This window comes from Lithobates pipiens, unplaced genomic scaffold (genome assembly GCF_037356315.1).
Source record: "Lithobates pipiens isolate NorthernLeopardFrog02 unplaced genomic scaffold, aLitPip1_a1.2 Scaffold_19, whole genome shotgun sequence".
Classification (NCBI taxonomy): Eukaryota; Metazoa; Chordata; class Amphibia; order Anura; family Ranidae; genus Lithobates; species Lithobates pipiens.
This window is the reverse complement of record NW_027507764.1, coordinates 71467006-71489930: the sequence shown is the minus strand read 5'-3', so window position 1 is coordinate 71489930 and position 22925 is coordinate 71467006. Positions and strand designations below refer to the sequence as shown.

The 22925-nt window shown below is 43.9% G+C and overlaps 1 protein-coding gene across 2 annotated transcripts in view; it reads left to right on the top strand.

The window, feature by feature from the left end:
• Positions 1-22925, top strand: part of CFAP69 (cilia and flagella associated protein 69) — a 96047-nt gene that overhangs the window by 6268 nt on the left and 66854 nt on the right. Inside the window, exons 1-5 of one of the 2 annotated variants that reach the window (XM_077490884.1) lie at positions 7668-7720; positions 12212-12266; positions 12509-12574; positions 14712-14821; positions 22675-22751. In XM_077490884.1, coding sequence (XP_077347010.1) covers positions 12252-12266; positions 12509-12574; positions 14712-14821; positions 22675-22751 — 268 coding nt within the window. In that variant the 5' untranslated portion in view covers positions 7668-7720; positions 12212-12251. Of the gene's footprint in view, positions 1-7657; positions 7721-12211; positions 12267-12508; positions 12575-14711; positions 14822-22674; positions 22752-22925 lie in introns of those variants that run through there. The other variant, XM_077490883.1, reaches the window with a different exon arrangement.

Here is a 22925-nt window from a genome sequence, read left to right as displayed (position 1 = left end):
CTGCCGCGCTGTCTTCTGGGACACACACGGGTCTCAGAGACAGCGCGGACAATTCCTATTGCGCTGCGCGACTCGCGCATGCGCAGTAGGGAACCGGGAAGTGAAGCCGATTCGCTTCACTTCCTGATTCCCTCACCTAGAATGGTGGCGGCAGCAGCCGAGGGCTGAGCGATCGATCGGCCTCGGCTGCCGGCATCGCTGGAACCCGGGACAGGTGAGTGTCCATTTATTAAAAGTCAGCAGCTGTAGTATTTATAGCTGCTGGCTTTTAATATTTTTTTTGTAGGTGGAATCCCTCTTTAAGTAACCAGTAAACAAGTGGTTAAGGTAAAGGCACAGTTATGCTTTATTTGTTCAAGGAATATTTAACTATAAAAGCTCAATTCTTTTCTTTTTTTTTTTTAACCCAGGCAGGGCATCTTTACTAATTCACCGCCTATCTGTCTCCTGCTTTCTTTCCTGACTACTGGAATCTGATAACCTTTTAATGAAAAATGTAGACGCTTTTTATTTTTCAGGATTTTTAAAATAAGTCCAATTTTCTCTTTGGAGGAACAACAAAGGTGTAGATGTCTTTGATCTCCTGCAGACGCATTAGATTAGGCAGTATAAAGCCAAGTAGCACCTACCTCTTAACATCACTTAGTGCTCATTTAACCTGCACATGGCTTGATCCTAATAAATTCTAATTCTCGGATTGCAGCGTGGGAGTGTTTAAAGAATATTCCCTTTTATAGTCTTTTCATAAATGCTGAATGCAAGATCTAAGCAGTCCCAGAAAATGTCAAAACATTAATTGATGTAATCCTGCCTAGAATGAAGCAGATTATTGGTCTGTTAGGAAGGGACTGTTTCATCTTGACTTAGAGGCAGAAAAATGATTTTATCCCAATTATTAAAGTGGTTGTAAACCTCAGACGTGAAATATGAACAAAGTATATCCCCCTATAGTGTGTACTTGTCTCTAGACATGGGCGCCGTCAATAAATTAGTTTCGTTCTGTTCCGTTACGGTTCGTATTAAAATTAATTCGTACTTCGTATTTCATGTCCGAAATTCTGTTTAGTTTCGTTCGAAATACGAATTGTCGTTAGGTTCGTTAATTTGTATGAACGTTCATTACGATGAATTTAAAGGCAAAAATATACCTCAATATGACAGTCGATACTGATGGAAGTTTGGTTTTTATCCGAAGTACGAAATTCCGTTGAAGAATTTCCTATCCGAAATACGAATTTTCATTAGATGAGAAAGAGAGAAGCGGATTGTCTGCCATGCACCGCTGGTCCAGTTTTCGCCTGCTCCTCCTGGGGCTGCTTATTATGAGGGGCTCCCACCATCCCTGTGCTATGCTGACTTCCTCCTGGGGCTGTACCTCTGCTGTGCATATTATGAGGGGCTCCCACCATCCCTGTGCTGTGCTGACTTCCTCCTGGGGCTGCTTATTATGAGGGACTCCCACCATCCCTGTGCTGTGCTGACTTCCTCCTGGGGCTGTACTTCTGCTGTACATATTATGAGGGGCTCCCACCATCCCTGTGCTGTGCTGACTTCCTCCTAGGGCTGCTTATTATGAGGGTCTCCCACCATCCCTGTGCTGTGCTGACTTCCTCCTGGGGCTGTACCTCTGCTGTGCATATTATGAGGGGCTCCCACCATCCCTGTGCTGTGCTGACTTCCTCCTGGGGCTGCTTATTATGAGGGGCTCCCACCATCCCTGTGCTGTGCTGACTTCCTCCTGGGGCTGTACCTCTGCTGTACATATTATGAGGGGCTCCCACCATCCCTGTGCTGTGCTGACTTCCTCCTGGGGCTGCTTATTATGAGGGTCTCCCACCATCCCTGTGCTGTGCTGACTTCCTTCTTGGGCTGTACCTCTGCTGTGCATATTATGAGGGGCTCCCACCATCCCTGTGCTATGCCGACTTCCTCCTGGGGCTGCTTATTATGAGGGGCTCCCACCATCCCTGTGCTGTGCTGACTTCCTCCTGGGGCTGTACCTCTGCTGTACATATTATGAGGGGCTCCCACCATCCCTGTGCTGACTTCCTCCTGGGGCTGCTTATTATGAGGGTCTCCCACCATTCCTGTGCTGTGCTGACTTCCTTCTTGGGCTGTACCTCTGCTGTGCATATTATGAGGGGCTCCCACCATCCCTGTGCTATGCCAACTTCCTCCTGGGGCTGCTTACTATGAGGGGCTCCCACCATCCCTGTGCTATGCTGACTTCCTTTTGGGGCTGCTTATTATGAGGGGCTTCCACCATCCATGTGCTATGCTGACTTCCTCATGGGGCTGCTTATTATGAGGGGCTCCCACCATCCCTGTGCTATGCTGACTTCCTCCTGGGGCTGTACCTCTGCTGTGCATATTATGAGGGGCTCCCACCATCCCTGTGCTGTGCTGACTTCCTCCTGGGGCTGCTTATTATGAGGGGCTCACCATCCCTGTGCTATGCTGACTTCCTCCTGGGGCTGCTTACTATGGAGGGCTCCCACCATCCCTGTGCTGTGCTGACTTCCTCCTGGGGCTGCTTATTATGAGGGGCTCCCACCATCCCTGTGCTGTGCTGACTTCCTCCTGGGGCTGTACCTCTGCTGTGCATATTATGAGGGGCTCCCACCATCCCTGTGCTATGCTGACTTCCTCCTGGGGCTGCTTACTATGAGGGGCTCCCACCATCCCTATGCTATGCTGACTTCCTCCTGGGGCTGCTTACTATGAGGGGCTCCCACCATCCCTGTGCTATGCTGACTTCCTGCTGGGGCTGCTTATTATGAGGGGCTCACCATCCCTGTGCTATGCTGACTTCCTCCTGGGGCTGCTTACTATGAAGGGCTCCCACCATCCCTGTGCTGTGCTGACTTCCTCCTGGGGCTGCTTATTATGAAGGGCTCCCACCATCCCTGTGCTGTGCTGACTTCCTCCTGGGGCTGTACCTCTGCTGTGCATATTATGAGGGGCTCCCACCATCCCTGGAAGTCAGGACAGCACAGGGATGGTGGGAGCCCCTCATAATATGCACAGCAGAGGTACAGCCCCAGGAGGAAGTCAGCACAGCACAGGGATGGTGGGAGACCCTCATAATAAGCAGCCCCAGGAGGAAGTCAGCACAGCACAGGGATGGTGGGAGCCCCTCATAATATGTACAGCAGAGGTACAGCCCCAGGAGGAAGTCAGCATAGCACAGGGATGGTGGGAGTTCCTCATAATAAGCAGCTCCAGGAGGAAGTCAGCATAGCACAGGGATGGTGGGAGTTCCTCAAAATAAGCAGCTCCAGGAGGAAGTCAGCATAGCACAGGGATGGTGGGAGCCCCTCATAATGAGCACAGCAGAAGTACAGCCCCAGGAGGAAGTCAGCATAGCACAGGGATGGTGGGAGCCCCTCATAATAAGCATAATGACTGAGTCGTCGATGCGACGACAACTGATCCGAAATTCGTAAACAAAAGTTCGTATTGCGTACAGAATTCGGACGCATGGCAATTCGTATTTCGGATCCTTCTGAACGTACGAATTTTGGGAAATTCGTACGAATTTGAGATTCGTACGAAACGGATCACACATGTCTACTTGTCTATTTCCAGAGCACTAAGGCTCATTTCTGTCTGCTGCTTCATTCCTTTGCTATCAGCATGAGTCACTTCTGACAAGTTTTCCTAACACCAAGAGAAAAAAGGTGACAGGGGAGGGACCTCCAGCTGATTGACAGCCTATATAGGAAAAGAAAAAAGATTTCGGACTGTACAGGACACACAAGGAGCAAAATAATAAAACAGAAAAAATCAGCGCAGTCCAACACACCCCATATAAGAAAAGGCTGCTGAACACCAAGGGTCAATAACCAAATCCCCAAACTAAATATATCAAACAGACAGTGCCGCACTAAAGTTAAAATATTAAAAATAATAAAAAAAAATTATAATTGCAAATGTCCAAATAGCTTATGTATAGAGTGATCTATGTGAACAAATCTTCAGTGATGCACAATCAGAGCATGCGTAAAGTGACTTAGTGCTGGGGAGGACCACCACCAATGGTAAAAATGGCTGCTCACCTCATTGGATGGACCCTTAAATTTCAGAGGGTCAAATACACTTTGCAACAGCAGATGCTCAACAGCTTGTTCAATCACTATATTCCTCCTCACAGCTTGTATCCAACTGATTCACAAGAGATGATAATGCCTTCTCCTATTTCAGAGTCTGATAGCTGGCAAATCTGTGGGAACACACCCACAGTAGACAGTGTATGGCAGTGGTCACATTTCCCATATCATGTAAATAGAAAAACAAGCCATAGTGCTCTCCATAGAAAACGTTTAATAATGAATATACATAAAAACACACTTACTATAGCGAAGTTTCGTATGAGCGTTGAAATGAAAGCAACAGTGGCCGCGTGTGACGTCACGGGATCTCCGCCTGTATGTTACGTCCCTATGGGCGGGACTTCATCAGCGGACACAGAAGTGACGTGACACCCGTTGTATAAATAGAGAGTGAAAGGTTCCCATGGTGACGGCTCATCCAATCATGCCGCTCGGAATGACGTAATTGCGCCTAATGACAGGCATGACGCTGATAACAGCCTCAACATGTTTACAGACATTGCCATGTATATATAATATATTATATATATATATATATATATATATATATATACACAGTGCCTTGCGAAAGTATTCGGCCCCCTTGAACTTTTCAACCTTTTGCCACATTTCAGGCTTCAAACATAAAGATATAAATTTTTTATTTTTTGTGAAGAATCACCAACAAGTGGGACACAATTGTGAAGTGGAACGAAATCTATTGGATTTTTGAAACTTTTTTAACTAATAAAAAAAATGAAAAGTGGGGCGTGCAAAATTATTCGGCCCCCTTGCGTTAATACTTTGTAGAGCCACCTTTTGCTGCGATTACAGCTGCAAGTCGCTTGGGGTATGTCTCTATCAGTTTTGCACATCGAGAGACTGAAATTCTTGCCATTCTTCCTTGCAAAACAGCTCGAGCTCAGTGAGGTTGGATTTAGAGTGTTTGTGAACAGCAGTTTTCAGCTCTTTCCACAGATTCTCGATTGGATTCAGGTCTGTACTTTGACTTGGCCATTCTAACGTGGATACGTTTATTTGTGAACCATTCCTTTGTAGATTTTGCTGTATGTTTGGGATCATTGTCTTGTTGGAAGATAAATCTTCGTCCCAGTTTCAGGTCTTTTGCAGACTCCAACAGGTTTTCATGCAGAATGGTCCTGTATTTGGCTGCATCCATCTTCCCCTCAATTTTAACCATCTTCCCTGTCCCTGCTGAAGAAAAGCAGGCCCAAACCATGATGCTGCCACCACCATGTTTGACAGTGGGGATGGTGTGTTGAGGGTGATGAGCTGTGTTGCTTTTACGCCAAACATATCGTTTTGCATTGTGGGCAAAAAGTTCGATTTTGGTTTCATCTGACCAGAGCACCTTCTTCGACATGTTTGGTGTGTCTCCCAGGTGGCTTGTGGCAAACTTTAGACAAAACTTTTTATGGATATCTTTGAGAAATGGCTTTCTTCTTACCACTCTTCCATAAAGGCCAGATTTGTGCAGTGTACGACTGATTGTTATCCTATGGACAGACTCTCCCACCTCTCGCATCTCTGATCAGTCTTCTCCTTGTCTAAGCTGAAAGTTTAGAGGCACGGCCAGGTCTTGGTAGATTTGCAGTGGTCTGATACTCCTTCCATTTCAAAATGATCGCTTGTACAGTGCTCCTTGGGATGTTTAAAGCTTGGGAAATCTTTTTGTATCCAAATCCGGCTTTAAACTTCTCCACAACAGTATTACGGACCTGCCTGGTGTGTTCCTTGGTCTTCATGATGCTCTCTGCGCTTTCAACAGAACCCTGAGACTATCACAGAGCAGGTGCATTTATACAGAGACTTGATTACACACAGGTGGATTCTATTTATCACCATCAGTCATTTAGGACAACATTGGATCATTCAGAGATCCTGGAGTGAGTTTGCTGCACTGAAAGTAAAGGGGCCGAATAATTTTGCACGCACCACTTTTCATTTTTTTATTTGCTAAAAAAAGCTTAAATTATCCAATAGATTTCGTTCAACTTCACAATTGTGTCCCACTTGTTGGTGATTCTTCACAAAAAAATAAAATTTTATATCTTTATGTTTGAAGCCTGAAATGTGGCAAAAGGTTGAAAAGTTCAAGGGGGCCGAATACTTTCGCAAGGCACTGCATATATATATATATATATATATATATATATATATATATATATATATATATGTATATGTGTGTGTGTGTGTGTAGATATATATATATATAATTGATTTTTCTAGGTGTATTAATGTGTATTACACCTAGAAAATCAATAAAAAAATATTTTTTCAAAAAAATAAATAATAATCATACAATTTATGGAGTACCAACTGTTAAAAAGATCATATAATATGTATATATCTGGGTAATTAAAAGCAATAATGCTGCTGATAGTTCATTGTAAACATTTACAGTATTTATCGGCGTATAACACGCGGGTGCGTGTTATACACTGATCTCCCGCTGGTTGTGAGGAAAAGGAGCGAGCGGAGCCGAGATGCACAAAGCCGAGTGTACTTCGGCTAGACTCGGCTCCTCTCTCAGTCCCGCCCCTGAGTGTGAGTAGAGCCGAGTATAGCCAAAGTACACTCGGCTTTGTGTATCTCAGCTCTGCTCACTCCTCTCCGCTCCGTCAGCGGAAATCGGCGCCAATTTTAAATCAGGGCAATGCTGCAAGGGCACTGGGCAAGGCTGCAATGATGCACAAGGCTGCAGATGGACACTGATAAGACTGCATTGATGGGCATTTAAATGTAAGTTTTTTTCCTTTAAAATTCCCTCCTAAACTTGGGGTGCCTGTTATACGCCGGCACGTGTTATATGGAGATAAATACGGTATTTGGTGTATAAACGTATACAATGAACTCTCTCGGCACTGAAAACCATACTGCACTCCACCAAGAGAAGTCAATAACATTTACAATGTATTTATATATTTACATAGCGTTCATATAAATCCAACATCCAGTGTAGTCATATATTCACTTTGTGAGGCTCAGCACAAAATGACACCCACACAACCCTTCCCTGGGTGGGCACTGGAGTATCAAGGGAAACCTTTAGACTCCTTTCACACTGGGTCATTTTGCAGGCGCTATTGCGCTAAAAATAGCGCCTGCAAACCGACCTGAAACAGCCAATGCTGTCTCTCTAAATTGAAAGCCCCAAAATCAATGGGGCAGAGTGGCTGTACAGAGGCGCTTTGCAGTGGCTTTTAACCCTTTCTTGGCTGCTAGCGGGGGGGGTAAAACCGCCCCCGCTAGTGGCTGAATAGCGGCGCTTTACGCACCTCCCGCCCCAGTGTGAAAGGGGCCTTACCGGAAAAGAGTCAACCGAGAAAGATCACTAGATATTGAGAAAGATTAGATGTGACATCCATCATATCAATGCGTGTCTATGTGGGAGATCATATAAATGAATATAAGATAAATCTGTTTAATCTGTTCAAAATTATATTGCAAAAACGAAACAAGAATTGTATTAATGTATTAAGCACGATCACTTCATTGACAAGTTTGCTGCATCTACAAATATAAAAAAACATATTTTTTTTTAGGCATTTCCCTTAAAACCTATTGATATGAACCGAGTTCTGAAATTGTTTGAAGATCCATTCTCTGTAAGTATCTTTCTTCTTGACCTTTTTATGTACTTAAATCGACATATCTGAATTTGATCGTTATAAACATTACTAGGTGGATGACTGGTGCGTAAATAGTGTCTGCAAGTATTAGGTACTACTCTTCTGTTAGGTAGGAAGATACAGTATTATCAGACACTGAACAATCCATCTGTTTGGCTAATAGATACGTGGTTGGGGGGTGGGAAAAATATGCAGCTGAGCCCCGTTTTTAGCACCCCCTTAAAGTGAATGTAAACCCAATATACGTGAAATTTGAGCTGGGCACATATATCTGCAGTATTTTCTTACCTCTCTCCAAAGCACTAAGACCCCTTTCACACCAGGGCGTTTTGCAGGCGCTATAGCGTTAGAAATAGCGCCTGCAATCCGCCCTAAAGAAGCTGCACCATTGTATGTAGTGTGAAAGCCCCGAGGGCTTTCACACTACAGCGGTGCGCTGGCAGGACGTCAGGGAAAAGACCTGCCAGCAGCTTCTTTGGAGCTCCTCCACCGCTGCTCCCCATTGAAATCAATGGGGCAGCGCTGTAATACCGCCGGCAAAACGCCGCTATTGCAGCGTATTGCCGGCGGTTTTAACCCTTTCTCGACTGCTAGCGGGGGGTAAAAGCGCCCCGCTAGCGGCCAAAATGCGCCGCAAATCCAGTGGTAAAACGCCGCTAAAAATAGCAGCGTTTTACCGCCCGCGCTATGGGCGGTGTGGTGTGAAAGGGGTCTAAGTTCTCCATCAACTGTGATAAAACCCAGCCTGAATTTTGTGTCAGGGTTGGTGCTATAAATAGATTAGCAGTTGGTTTTTCCGCAGCACAGCTCTGCATGTGTCTTCATTTTTCTGCCTATGTGAGGGGGGGGCACGGGGGGGCAGGTGCCTTTCCTCCAATCAGCTGTCTCACAGTGTATGGCAAGAATCCACACCCACAGGTGAATCAAAACAAAATTCGAACACAAATCCTCTTACATAAGTTTTACATGTATATCTGCTGTCTACAGCTTTATCTACTGTTTAGAAAGTGAACAGTAGATAAAGCCGTAGACAGCAGATATACATGTAAAACTTATGTAAGAGGATTTGTTTTATCTCTGTGTATCATCTTGCTCTCTTCACTGGGTATAAGAGCTGCACAATTAATCGTTAAAGAATCAGTATTGCGATTCTACCCCTTCTCGATCTTAAAACAGCATTTCCCCGATTCTATGTAACAAGTGAAGAGAGTTCTTTGCCCACTTCTGACAGCTGACAAAAAAAAAACAAAAAAAAAATCCAGGCTGCTTGCCAAATTTATCTCAACATCGGAGATAACTGTAAACAAAGTAACATTTTGTTCTTAGATCAAATGGATAAACGTCTGTCTGTAAATGAGGTCGGTTTAACCACTTTCACGCCTCATGCACAATGGACGTTTTTGTATGTTTTTACAGCTGCTGTTTTTGGCTTCAGACAACAAGTGGTGATTTGGGTTACTGTTGCCTTTCTATCATCCCAAACCAGTCTGTCCATTCTCCTGTGACATCAACAAAACATTTTCCTCCACACAACTGCGGCTCTCTGGGATTTTCACTTTTTTTTAGACCATTCCTAGATTGTAAGCTCTAAGGAGCAGTGTCCTCTGATTCCTCCTGTATTGAATTGAATTGTAACTGTTCTGTCTGCCCCCATGTTGTAAAGGGCTGCGCAAACTGTTGGCGCTATATAAATCCATAATAATAATAATAATAATAATTCTCTGTAAACACTAGAGATGGTTGTGTGTGAAAATCCCAGTAGATCAGCAGTTTTTGAAATACTTAAGCCCTTTTCAAACTGGGGCGCTTTGCAGGTGCTACAGCAGTAAAAATGGCGCCTGCAAAGCGCCCTGAAAGAGCTGCTGCTGTGTCTCCAGCGTGAAAGCCCAGAGGGGTTGCACACTGGAGTGGTGCACTGGCAGAATGCTAAAAAAAGTCCTGCTAGCAGCATCTTTGGAGCGGTGGAGGAGCGGTGTATACACCACTCCTTCACCGCTCCTGCCCATTGAAATCAATGGGACAATGCAGCTATACCGCCGGCATATCGCTGCTACAGCAGTGCTTTGCGGTGGTTTTAACCCTTTCTCGGCCACCAGCGGGGGGGGGGGTAAAATCGCCCTGCTAGCGGCTAAATAGCACAGCAAAATTGCTAAAAATAGCAGCGTTTTACCGCTGACCTTGCCCCAGTGTAAAAGGGGTCTTAGACCAGCCCGTCTGGCACCAACAACCATGCCACGTTCAAAGTCCCCTAAGTTCTGGTTCACATTGATGCTACTTTGAAATCAAATGACTTCACTTGAAGTAGCACGATTTCAAAGTAGCAAGGTCAGAAGGATTTCAGGTGCTACTTGATAGACATCAGTGTGGCTTCATACACAGATGTCTATTGAAGTTGCACCTGAAATCAGCAAAAGTAGTGCAGGGACCACTTTTGCAAATTGGTGCGGCACCGCAAAATCGGTGTCGCACCGATTGGAACAGTGCCATTGCCGCCAATAGGCTGCGACTTGTCATGCGATTTGATCTCTCAAGTCGCATGACAAATCGCTCCAATGTGAACCTAGGCTTAATCCCCATTATTCTCTATTCTGATGCTCAGTTTGAATTTAAGCAAGTCATCTTCACCACATCTAGATGCCTAAATGCATTGAGTTGCTGCCATGTGTTTGGCTGATTAACAATTTGTGTTACCAAGCAATTGAACAGGTGTACCTAATAAAGTGGCCGGTGAGTGTACAGGTCCTTCTCAAAAAATTAGCATATTGTGATAAAGTTCATTATTTTCTGTAATGTACTGATAAACATTAGAGTTTCATATATTTTAGATTCATTACACACAACTGAAGTAGTTCAAGCCTTTTCTTGTTTTAATATTGATGATTTTGGCATACAGCTCCTGAAAACCCAAAAATCCTATCTCAAAAAATTAGCATATTTCATCCGACCAATAAAAGAAAAGTGTTTTTAATACAAAAAAAGTCAACCTTCAAATAATTATGTTCAGTTATGCACTCAATACTTGGTCGGGAATCCTTTTGCAGAAATGACTGCTTCAATGCGGCGTGGCATGGAGGCAACCAGCCTGTGGCACTGCTGAGGTGTTATGGAGGCCCAGGATGCTTCGATAGCGGCCTTAAGCTCATCCAGAGTGTTGGGTCTTGCGTCTCTCAACTTTCTCTTCCCAATATTCCACAGATTCTCTATGGGGTTCAGGTCAGGAGAGTTGGCAGGCCAATTGAGCACAGTAATACCATGGTCAGTAAACCATTTACCAGTGGTTTTGGCACTGTGAGCAGGTGCCAGGTCGTGCTGAAAAATGAAATCTTCATCTCCATAAAGCTTTTCAGCAGATGGAAGCATGAAGTGCTCCAAAATCTCCTGATAGCTAGCTGCATTGACCCTGCCCTTGATAAAACACAGAGGTCCAACACCAGCAGCTGACATGGCACCCCAGACCATCACTGACTGTGGGTACTTGACACTGGACCTCAGGCATTTTGGCATTTCCCTCTCCCCAGTCTTCCTCCAGACTCTGGCACCTTGATTTCCGAATGACATGCAAAATTTGCTTTCATCTGAAAAAAGTACTTTGGACCACTGAGCAACAGTCCAGTGCTGCTTCTCTGTAGCCCAGGTCAGGCGCTTCTGCCGCTGTTTCTGGTTCAAAAGTGGCTTGACCTGGGGAATGCGGCACCTGTAGCCCATTTCCTGCACACGCCTGTTCACGGTGGCTCTGGATGTTTCTACTCCAGACTCAGTCCACTGCTTCCGCAGGTCCTCCAAGGTCTGGAATCGGTCCTTCTCCACAATCTTCTTCAGGGTCCGGTCACCTCTTCTCGTTGTGCAGCGTTTTCTGCCACACTTTTTCCTTCCCACAGACTTCCCACTGAGGTGCCTTGATACAGCACTCTGGGAACAGCCTATTCGCTCAGAAATTTCTTTCTGTGTCTTACCCTCTTGCTTGAGGGTGTCAATGATGGCCTTCTGGACAGCAGTCAGGTCGGCAGTCTTACCCATGATTGCAGTTTTGAGTAATGAACCAGGCTGGGAGTTTTTAAAAGCCTCAGGAATATTTTGCAGGTGTTTAGAGTTAATTAGTTGATTCAGATGATTAGGTTAATAGCTTGTTTAGAGAACCTTTTCATGATATGCTAATTTTTTGAGATAGGAATTTTGGGTTTTCATGAGCTGTATGCCAAAATCATCAATATTAAAACAAGAAAAGGCTTGAACTACTTCAGTTGTGTGTAATGAATCTAAAATATATGAAAGTCTAATGTTTATCAGTACATTACAGAAAATAATGAACTTTATCACAATATGCAAATTTTTTGAGAAGGACCAATTTTTTATTTTTTTGGGGGATAGGTTGGGGAAGGGTTACATTTTCTCTTAGGTCTTTATTTCTGTCTGTGACCCATTTGTGGAGATTTATTTGTAATGGATTTCATATCATACGTTTCATAGGAACAAGGTCATTGGGCACAGAGCAGCAGTTTTTAAGAACATGCATGCAGATTTGGTAATGTAATGCAGCACAGATCAGAGCAGGATTTGGTTCGCTATGCTGTAGCAGCAACTAATTGCTGGCGACTTTAGTGAATAAAACACTAGCTAGAAATCATCACTAATCGCTAGTATTAGAAATATGTAGCAGCCATTTAAATCTTTTATAAATTGCCAATGGGATTTGTCTAACTAATGCTTTGTTTGCTCTGTTTTACTAATTTTTAATGTATTTTTATTTTATTTTATTTTTTACAGAGAGATTTAGTAGAGAGACATGTCAGAGTTTTAAAGAAAGTTGGCAGAACATATTGTAACGGTATTGTATCCTTTTGCATCTTTGTTTATTATTTCTACTAATACTCTAATCTATTCTTTCTACCACTGCAGCATATCTAGCAAGCTCCTGGCCTCATTGACATGCTGTAAGAACTGACTCTACTGCCTCACAGTAACTAATCAGATTCAAGCCATTGTGGATGATTTACTAAAACTGAAGAGTGCAAAATCGGGTGCAATTCTGCATAAGAACCAATCGGCTTTCAGGTGTTATTGTCAAAGCTTATTTGAACAAGCTGAAGTTAGAAGCTGATTGGCTACCATGCACAGCTGCACCGTATTTTACTCTCTACAGTTTTTATTAAAGGGGTTGTAAACACTCAGCCCCCGTTCACACCTATGCAAATTAGATGTGGTTTACACCGCATCCAATTCGCAGGACATTTTAAAATACATTCATATGAACGCACCTGGTTAACATATGTGCATTGCATTCGCACTGCACATTGCACGAAAAAAATGTGTGCGTTTTCTGGGCATTACGGTGCGAATTACAAGCCCATTATCTTCTATGGGAACACATCTGATTCGCAGATGCATTTCGTTCTGAACACAAATTCTCTCCTTCTCCTCACTACACCTCACTATACCTCCCCCCCTCTCCCTGCTCACTGATCCGCAGCTAAAACAGAGTAACCTCTGAACAACTGATTTTTATCTTCGCAGTGAAACCGGAGCTTCAATTCACAATGCACATGTGTGACCCAGGCTCAAGGATTTTCACCTTAATACATTCTATGCATTAAGGTGAAAACCCTCCTGTCATGCAGCAGCGCCCCCCGAGCACCCCTTTTACTTACCTGAGCCCTGTAATTCCTACGACGGGAATGAGCACACCAGCTCCAGCTGGTGTTTGGTGTCCTGATCGGATAGTTTGATAGCAGTGCAGCCATTGGCTCCCGCTGCTGTCAATCAAATCTAATGACACGTGGGGGGGGGGGCAAGTCCTGCTGTCTGTGTTTATGGACGCAGCAGTAGGACTCAGGAGCGCGCCCACATGGGTGTCCCGAAGGAGAGTGCTTCTCCGATGGGGAACTCAAGAAGAGGAGGAGCCACCACCGCTGCTAAGGGACCCCAGAAGAGGAGGACTGGGGCCACTCTGTGCAAAACCAACTGCACAGAAGAGGTAAGTATGATATGTTTTTTTTTTTTTTTAAACACGAGGGTTTAGTAACCCTTTAAGTCTCCTCCATTGCGTTTCTGCTGTTATTTTAAGCTAAACAGCCCATAGATTACTTCATTTACGTTACTTTCTTCACAGGTGGAAGTAAAGAAAATTGCTGATATGTTGATGGGGAAATTTCTCCCGCAGCACTGTTGTGTTCTGCCAGCTGGGGGGGATGGACGCAGGGAGTCCTCCAGGCCTGCAGAAAATAATAGTTACTGCTGGCGGCTTTAGCTGCCAGTAATCGAATGTAAAAAAATCACACAGTGATTGTACTCAAGTCGATTGATGGATGGGTGGGTACAATTAACTTGTCCATACATGGATTGAATTTCGGATGGTCCCCACTGAACTGGCCAAATTTTGATCCATGTATGGCCAGGTTAAAGCATTGAATCTGTTTAGTCCCTTCTCTGACTGTTCTTATTACAGAGAGTTTGATTAATGAGGACCATTGGTAACAATAGAGAGATAAAATGTATCAAAATCTAGCTCTTATTCTAGGCCATACACATTGCAATCTGATTGTACAACCTCTATACTAATTCTTTGAGCATTACCAAAATGTAGTGTGCAGGTCTGCTTATATGCTGCATTCAGTATATATCCAATCAGGCAGGCCTCGGAGAAACTTCCCCGGCCTTCCTTTCCCAGGGACATGACTGGTAGTGGGTGCTGGTGTAGTTGACTTAAAGGTATAAGCACCATGGCTGCTTTCCTTATACCAATTTTACTACTTGGTGAGTCACTGACCTGGAACAAGCATGAATCCAGCTCCCTCCAAATGTAATATTTTAGTCCTGTGACCAATTTTCACTCATGGTGAAAACAAATTCTTTCCTGACCCCACAGAGCAATTGGATTAGTTCCCCGGAGCCAGGTATTTTCTTCCTATCCTTAGTATATGGTATTGTCCATGTTAGTTATGTGTTTTCCTTAATGCAAACATTTAACAAGTTCTTGAAGGATCTTCCACAGATAATGAAAATTTTAAACATCTGTGCAGCAAGGGCAGGAGACCATACAGAATACATAGATCCCATGTGTGACATTGTGAAGCTGTGGGGGTAAGTAGATGTCTTTAGGTGAACCCATAAACAAAAATGAAAATTGTTGTAAAACCAGAAAAGAGACTGGCCTCAGGTGATATTCAGAAACAAAACAAATCCTCCTACATAGGTTGTACCTGGTTATCTGCAGCCCTCTCATTTACAGCCTCCAAAGCACATATTTTACACTGCATTGCTTAACTTCAGAAGGCAGGGGGCAGTGATCTGATGCCATATAAGGCACAGCATGGAGTAGAGAGGTGAGTGTAATCTGAGACTTGAGTTGGAGGGAATGGCACACCCCCCTCACACAGTCTCATAGAGAAACATGCACAGCTGAGGCTGTCCTGTACTGGGTTGGGGGGGGGGGGGGGGTGAGGTCAGGATTGTCTGCTGTCAGAAGTGACTGATATGCCCCGTAGACACGACCGGACTTTCCATCAGACTAGGTCCGACGGTCTTTCTGACGGACTTGGCCGCACGAACGGACTAAGTCTGTTCATTTTCAACGTGATGACGTAAGACAGGACTAAACAAGGAAGTTCAACAGCCAGTAGCCAATAGCTGCCCTTGCGTCGTATTTGGTCCGTCGGACCAGCACACAGACTAACGGTTTGCCCGATTTTAGTCCGTCGGAATTGAGTCCATCGGATAGTTTTGAAACATGTTCTATTTCTAAGTCTGTCTGATTTTTTTATTTTTTTTCGAAAAACAATTGGACTAGCCCACAGACGATTGAATTGTCCGACGGACTGATCCCGTCGGACCTAGCCTGCCGAAAAGTCCAATCGTGTACACGGCAATGCAGATAGCAGAGGAATAAGAAAGGAGACAGAAATCACACTAGGTGCTTTGGATAGAGGCAAGTACACACTATAGACCAGTGTTTCTCAACTCCTGTCCTCAGGACCCACTAACAGGCCAGATTTTAAAGTGGTTGTAAACCCTTACAACACACTTTGACCTACAGGTAAGCCTAGATTAAGGCTAACCTGTAAGTCCAAGAAATATCTCCTAAACCTACACGGTTAAGAAGATATTTGCCGAAAGACAGGCACCGCTGTCTACGGCGCATGCGCCGTAGACAGCGGCGCGCAGGCGCAATGAGCGCTCCTCGGTCAACGGCGATATCCCGCGAGTGGCGGCTCCCGTGCGCATGCATGGGAGTGACGTCATCGCGGCTTCGCCGAATGACAGCGGCGGAGGAGCGAGACCTACCGAGAAGAAGGATGCTCCGGACTACAGGGGACAGCGGTGACTTCGCTGGCTCCTGTGTCAGGTAAGTGACACATAATGGACTACTATGCGATTCATAGTAGTCCATTATGCTTTGCCTTTGCAGGGAATGAAAGAGGAAGTAAACCCATCAGGGTTTACTTCCTCTTTAAGTATTACCTTGAGATGCAGACTAGATTACTGCAATCACTGAGCAACAAATGATATCACCTGTGATGTAGTTCAGTTATCTTGCAAACCTGACCTGTTAGTGGGTCCCGAGGACAGGAGTTGAGAACCACTGTTCTAGACGAATATGCTTAAATTTATTTTTCATTTCAGAGGTTTACAAACACTTTAGGGTAAAACCAAGAGTAAAGTCATTCATGACATATATGATGCAATCTGCTCTGTAGTTGTATTACTTGTTGACCCGGCCAGTAGATCTGTTACTTTTAATTCCTTTAACAGGCCCAGCTGTCTAGCAAAAGTTGCAGGGGTTGGTAAAACCATATAAAACTGTTGAGGGTGTCTATGATGGTCAACGTTTATTCTATTGGTTTTAATGGCTTTTCAACAGAAAATAAAAACTTGCTATAACTGCTTTGTTTTTTTAAGCGCGAGAGTTTACTATTGCTTTAACCACTTTACAACCGGGCCATAGCCGAATGATGGCTACAGCACAGCTCGATAACTCTGGGAGGATGTACATTGCTGTCCTCCCAGAATCGTGCTCCCCATGCCCCCTGGGGCATGCACATGGGAGTATCTGTGACCGCCGGGTCCTCTGGACCTTTGGGATGAATTAGAGTGGAGACTGCGAGCCAGGCTTTCTCGTCCAAGATCAGTGCCTGACCTCACAAATGAGCTTCTGAAAAAAATGATCAAACATTCCCATACACACACTCCTAAACCTTGTGGACAGCCTTCCCAGAAGAATTAAAGCTGTTGTAGGTGCAAAGGGTGGGTCAATGCAATATTGAACCCTACAGACTAAGACTGGGATGCTATTAAAGTTCTAGTGTGTGTAAAGGCACAATACTTTTGACCAGGGGCGTTGCTAGGTCTACAAAAGATCATACCCTTGGGCGGGTATATAATATACATTTGTGTATGTGTGTGTGTGTGTGTATATATATATATATATATATATATATATATATATATATATATATATATATATAAAATCATTATACCAGGGTCCCTAGAGAGCCTAACCCTTACATCAGGGTGCCCAGAGAGAATCTCCCTTACATTAGAGTCCCCAGAGCCCCCCTCCTTACATCAGGGTCAGAAGAGAGCATCCCCCTTACATAAAGGTCCCCAGAGCCCCCCTCCTTACATCAGGGTCAGAAGAAAGCATCCCCCTTACATAAATGTCCACAGAGAGCCCCACCCTTACATCAGAGTCCCCAGAGAGCCGCTCCTTACATCAGGGTCACCAAAGAGAGGGCGGGCAGTGAGAGATGATGTCATCTCTCTGCTGCCTGCGGCTGCACAGTGAGGGATGCAGGGCAGGCGATGGGAAATGATGTCATATCTCTGCTCTCTCGCCCGTCCAGATCTCCCATGCTGCTTTCCCGCTCTCCCGTGCTGCCCACTGCATGGCTGCAGAGAGGCCATAGCCCGGTAGTAGGCCCCGGCCCTGTGGTTGGGGACCCCTGAGACTCAGGGCTATAGCCCCAAAAGCCACCCCCTAGTGACGCCACTGCTTTTGACACTATAGTGTGTGTGACTCTTATTTAAAGCCCATGTAAAACTGCATGTCCATCTAAGATACCCTTGTCCACAGAATGTCAACGTAGGACAAACAGAGTTGTCACCCCATTACAGGTCAAAAAATAATCGATCACCTGCAGAAGTAACAAGTAATAAAATTATGTTACAGGGGGACTTAGAAAAATCGTTGTGTTAATGTGGGCGAGAGGTGCATCATAGGTCACTTTTTTATTTTTTTTTATTTTGCTTCTAGTTCTACTTTAAAGGATAACTCCACCCAAATATTTTGCATAGTGCAGTTATAATGGAGCACTGATATAGAATGATTTTGAATATAACTTGATCACAAATCGGGTCCTTTAATTTAACTACATTACATAAGAATATAAATGTTTAATATTTGTATATGTTTGTGCAAAAGAATTTACATTCAAATAAAGGGAAGTCAATACAAACCTTTGATGACTGCATCCCCAAAAGCGAACAGGCACAGTGAGAAAAAAAACATATATGATGAACCAGGCAGAAAACCCAACTGAATACAGATAACCATATATGTATAGATTTATTTGTTTAGCTTGCAGGCTAATCAAGAGAAATCTAATGAATTCCCATGTCCCCACTAAGCAGTGTGGGTGGAGACTTCTCCTCTGCTGGCTATTGTGTTCTGACTGCCAGCACCCACGGCTCTCAGAATATCTGAATAGTGTTTGCATCTGTACTGGATGCAGTCACTGTTCAGCTGTCAATTTTCTGCCCAGATCTTGACCATTTCACCTGCTTCAACTAGATTTTGTATTCTTATAGACTTGTATGAGAGACCCACAAAAGTCTATCCACACAGGTTCCAAAAACTGTCTCTGACAGCTCCAATTTTGGCTGATTCTTGCTGAATTGGCCGAAATTTGAGCCTTGGGTGGCCCCATTGGCACCAGCTGGCTGAACAAATGTAAATTTTTCAATCAAGTTGTCTGTAATGTGACATAGAAACGAATACAAAAGAAACATTTTCTTATGCCGGTTGTTTTGTATGTCTATATCTATTTCTATGTCACTGTATTACATTTTAAGGAAGAAAGCATGAACTGTTGAATTTGTGTAAATAACACAATATCACATCCAACCAGCAGGAGGCAGCAGTATAGAGCTTTCATTTTTAGTATTTTATATGAGCAGGATATGTTCAGCTCATATACTGTGCTGGAGAATGTAGAACAAGGTGATCACCACACACTACTCTAATAATGACATCACAATTAAAGGAGCACCAGGCACAAACAGACAGAGAATTGGTTTTAGAATTCTTGGTTTTAGAATGTAGTTACATAGTTATATAGTTAGTCAGGTTGGAAAAAGACACAAGTCCATCTAGTTCAACCAAAAAATAAAAATAAAATAATAATAGCATATCCCATATACCCAATTCTATACCCACAGTTGATCCAGAGGAAGGCAAAAAAAACAGCAGAGCATGATCCAATTTGCTAAAATTGGGAAAAAAATCCTTCTTAACCCCATGAGAGGCAATCGTATTTTCCCTGGATCAACTTTACCTATAAATGTTAGTACCCAGGTATATTATGTACATTTAGGAAATAATCCAGGCTTTTCTTAAAGCGCTAGGGAGAATCACCCCTTGAAGCGGAGTTCCACCGAAAAGTGGAACTTCCGTTCATTTGATTCCTCCCCCGTCCAGCGCCACAATTGGACCCTTTCAGGGGGGAGGGGGGTGCAGATACCTGTATAATACAGGTATCTGCACCCACTTCTGGGAATAGTCTCCCGCGGGAGTTAGTCCCCTTCCCGCAGCCCCCCGCTGTCTCCTGGGAAACACACAGGTCCCAGGAGATAGCAGGGACCACTTGCGACATGCAGCACGACTCGCGCATGTGCACTAGGGAACCGGGAAGTGAAGCCGCAACGCTTCACTTCCTGATTCCCTCAATGAAAATGGCGGCGGCAGCAGCCGTGAGCTGAGCGATTGCTCGGCTTCGGCTGCCGACATCGCTGGATCCTAGGACAGGTGAGTGTCCATTTATTAAAAGTTAGCAGCTGCAGTATTTGTAGCTGCTGGCTTTTAATATTTTTTTTTTTTTAGGTGGACTCCCTCTTTAAGGACTGAGCCTGTTTCTGAGATTTGTTGTTTACAAGTTACAATTAAAAATAGTTTTTTTTTTGCTAGAAAATTACTCAGAACCCCCAAGCATTATAAATTTTTTTCTAACACCCTAGAGAATAAAATGGCGGTCGTTGCAATACTTTCTGTCACACTGTATTTGCGCAGTGGCACTTTTTTTGGAACAAAATACACTTTATGAATTAAAAAATAAGACAAAAGTAGAGTTAGCCCAATTTTTTTTATATTGTGAAAGATAATGTTACACCGAGTAAATTGATACCCAATGTCACGCTTCAAAATTGCGCCCGCTCGTGGAATGGCGACAAACTTTTACCCTTTAATCTCCATAGGCGATGTTTAAAAAATTCTACAGGTTGCATGTTTTAAGTGACAGAGGAGGTCTAGGGCTAGAATTATTTCTCTCGCTCTACTGATCGCGGCGACACCTCACATGTGTGGTTTGAACACCATTTTCATATGCGGGCACTACTCATGTATGCGTTCGCTTCTGCACGTGAGCTCGGCAGGACAGGGGCACATTTAAAACATTATTTTTCTTATTTATTTTACCTTTATTTTTTATTTTTACACTGTTTTAAGAAAAAAAGTCTGTCACTTTTGGTGTGCGCCCGGCTGGTACCACCTCAGCTCCAGGGGCAGACAACCTTTGGGCCTTGGCCCCACACTTGCCATATACCACTGTGTTCTGCTGTATGTAATTACCCAGGACTGACAATTTTTTGTTCTCTCCTGTTGTGCTCATCCAATATTGGATTTAATCATATTTTGTTTTTTGTTATATACTCATAGCACCCGCCCCTTTACACGAAACGCATCGGGATTTCAGAATTTAACTACATGCTTTAACAGAAATTACTGAGATATACCATCTTTTATTCTACCAACATGATTTATACTCCATTCATGTAATATTGCTATGTGCTGCCAAATTGATATGTGTGTGTGTGTGTGTGTGTGTGTGTGTGTGTGTGTTTATATACATCTATTTTTACAATATTACTATGTTCTGCATTGCCATGTGCTATTATGTGTATATATTTGTGTATTATTAATGCTGACCATGCCATGTGTGCATGGTTATTTTATATGACATTACTCTTATACATGCTATGTATAATTGTAACGTATTTTTACATCTATATGCTAATAAACATGTCCACCTATCATTTAACCTTAACCAGCCAATAACCTAATTTAAAGTCCCAATCTTCATTTTTTTGAAGAGAAAGGACCAAGCAGCAGATAATCAGCAGAGCTGGGGGACCAGAGCAGGAGAAACTAGCAATGTCACATGTGGTGTGCAGCGTGGGAGCCGTATAGCTGGAGATGTGTGGAGACCCGCAAGAGAGGAGGATTAGAAAACCAGAGGATCAGCAGAGCTAGGGGCTACCACTGAGTGGGGGATCAGCAGAGCTGGAAGTACTACTGAGCAGGGGATCCTGGAAAAATACAGCTGTGATGATCCAAAAATTTTAACGGTGTCCCTCAGAAAAACTAGCGAAACCTGTGAAATGGCCAATAATGTGGGCCAGCAATCTTGGTCTGAAAGTGTAATAGTTGCTATAGTGCTATTCACTGCTGTACTGCACAATGCTAAAATAAGCCTTTTTAAAGCGGTTGTAAACCCTTACAGACCGTTTTGACCTACAGGTAAGCCTAGATTAAGACTTGCCTGTAGGTCCAAGAAATATCTCCTAAATCTACACGGTTTAGGAGATATTTGCAAATAACAGGCACTGATGTCTATAGCACATGCGCTGTAGACAGCAGCGCGCACTAAGCATGCTGCTGCTAACGGCAATCATGCCATTAGTGGCGGCTCCCGCATGCGCGGGGGTGACGTCTTCGCAGCTCCGGCCAGTCACGGGCGCCGGAGCCGCAATACCCAGAAGTCATTCCGAGTAGCATGGCGGCATCAGAGGAGGACAACGAGGGTCGCTTCGGGGGCTTCCATCTCAGGTGATTTATTCATAATGACCTAGTATGCTATGCATACTAGCTCATTATGCCTTTGCCTTGCAGGGTCTATTTTTATTTTTACTTCCTCTTTAATGCTGGCCATACACAGTTTGAATTTCAGGTGGTTTCTGATAAACCATCCAAAATTTGCTCAGTGAGTGGCCCATCGGCCATCTTCAACCCACCCAGCATCCCTTGAAAAATTGGAAAAGTGGTGGTTGGCCGAATAGCATCTGCAACCAATCAAATGCAGCCACTGTTTGGGTACTTTGATGGCTGGTGGCACCAGCTGTCAAAACACAATAGCTGCAGCCTGCAGCAAGGAGATTCAATCATCCATGCTGTGTAGCCCTGCAAGAGGGCTCTATCTGGTTTGTTGCAGCTTCTAATTTACATTGCCAGAAGCTCACAGTGTGCAGTATAAGCCAAAGTCAGCGATTTCATTCCAGGAGAAGAGCTGGTAGAACTGTGCAAGACAGAGCCCTGGTTTACATTAATGCGATTTGTCAGGGAAAATCGCTTGCCAATTTGGCGGAAATGGCAGAGTCCAAATCGGTGCGCACTGATTCATAAAAGTAGTTTCTGTACTACTTTTGGCGATTTCGGAGTGCGATTTCCATTGACATTTCATTGACAGAAACCCGCACAGATGTCGCTGAAATCGCTGCCCAAAGTAGGGACTGACATGCGGGAATGAAATCATGCGAGTTCAGCTGACTTTGCATGTTTTCATTCCCGCAGTCAGTGTGAACCTAGGCTGAAGGTGAGTTGGTTTAGGTGATGTTGGTGAATCGATGGTCGGTTTACAATTTGGTCTCATTGTTTGTTGTATTTTTAGCCTTCCATTTCTAAAAGAGAGGATGTCAGATGAAGCCATGTATGCACAGGATGTTGCAGATTCATTTTCACAGTTGGGTAAGTGCTTTTAGCAGGCATCATGCAAATCATGGAGCTCAAGCAGCAACAATAAAATCCTAAAATAGTACATTTATATCCATTGTGTTTTTCATTGACAGTATGATGCCTCTTTTTATCAGTTGTATTTTAATTCTGTTCAAGGGTTACAAGATTTATTAATTCATATTAATA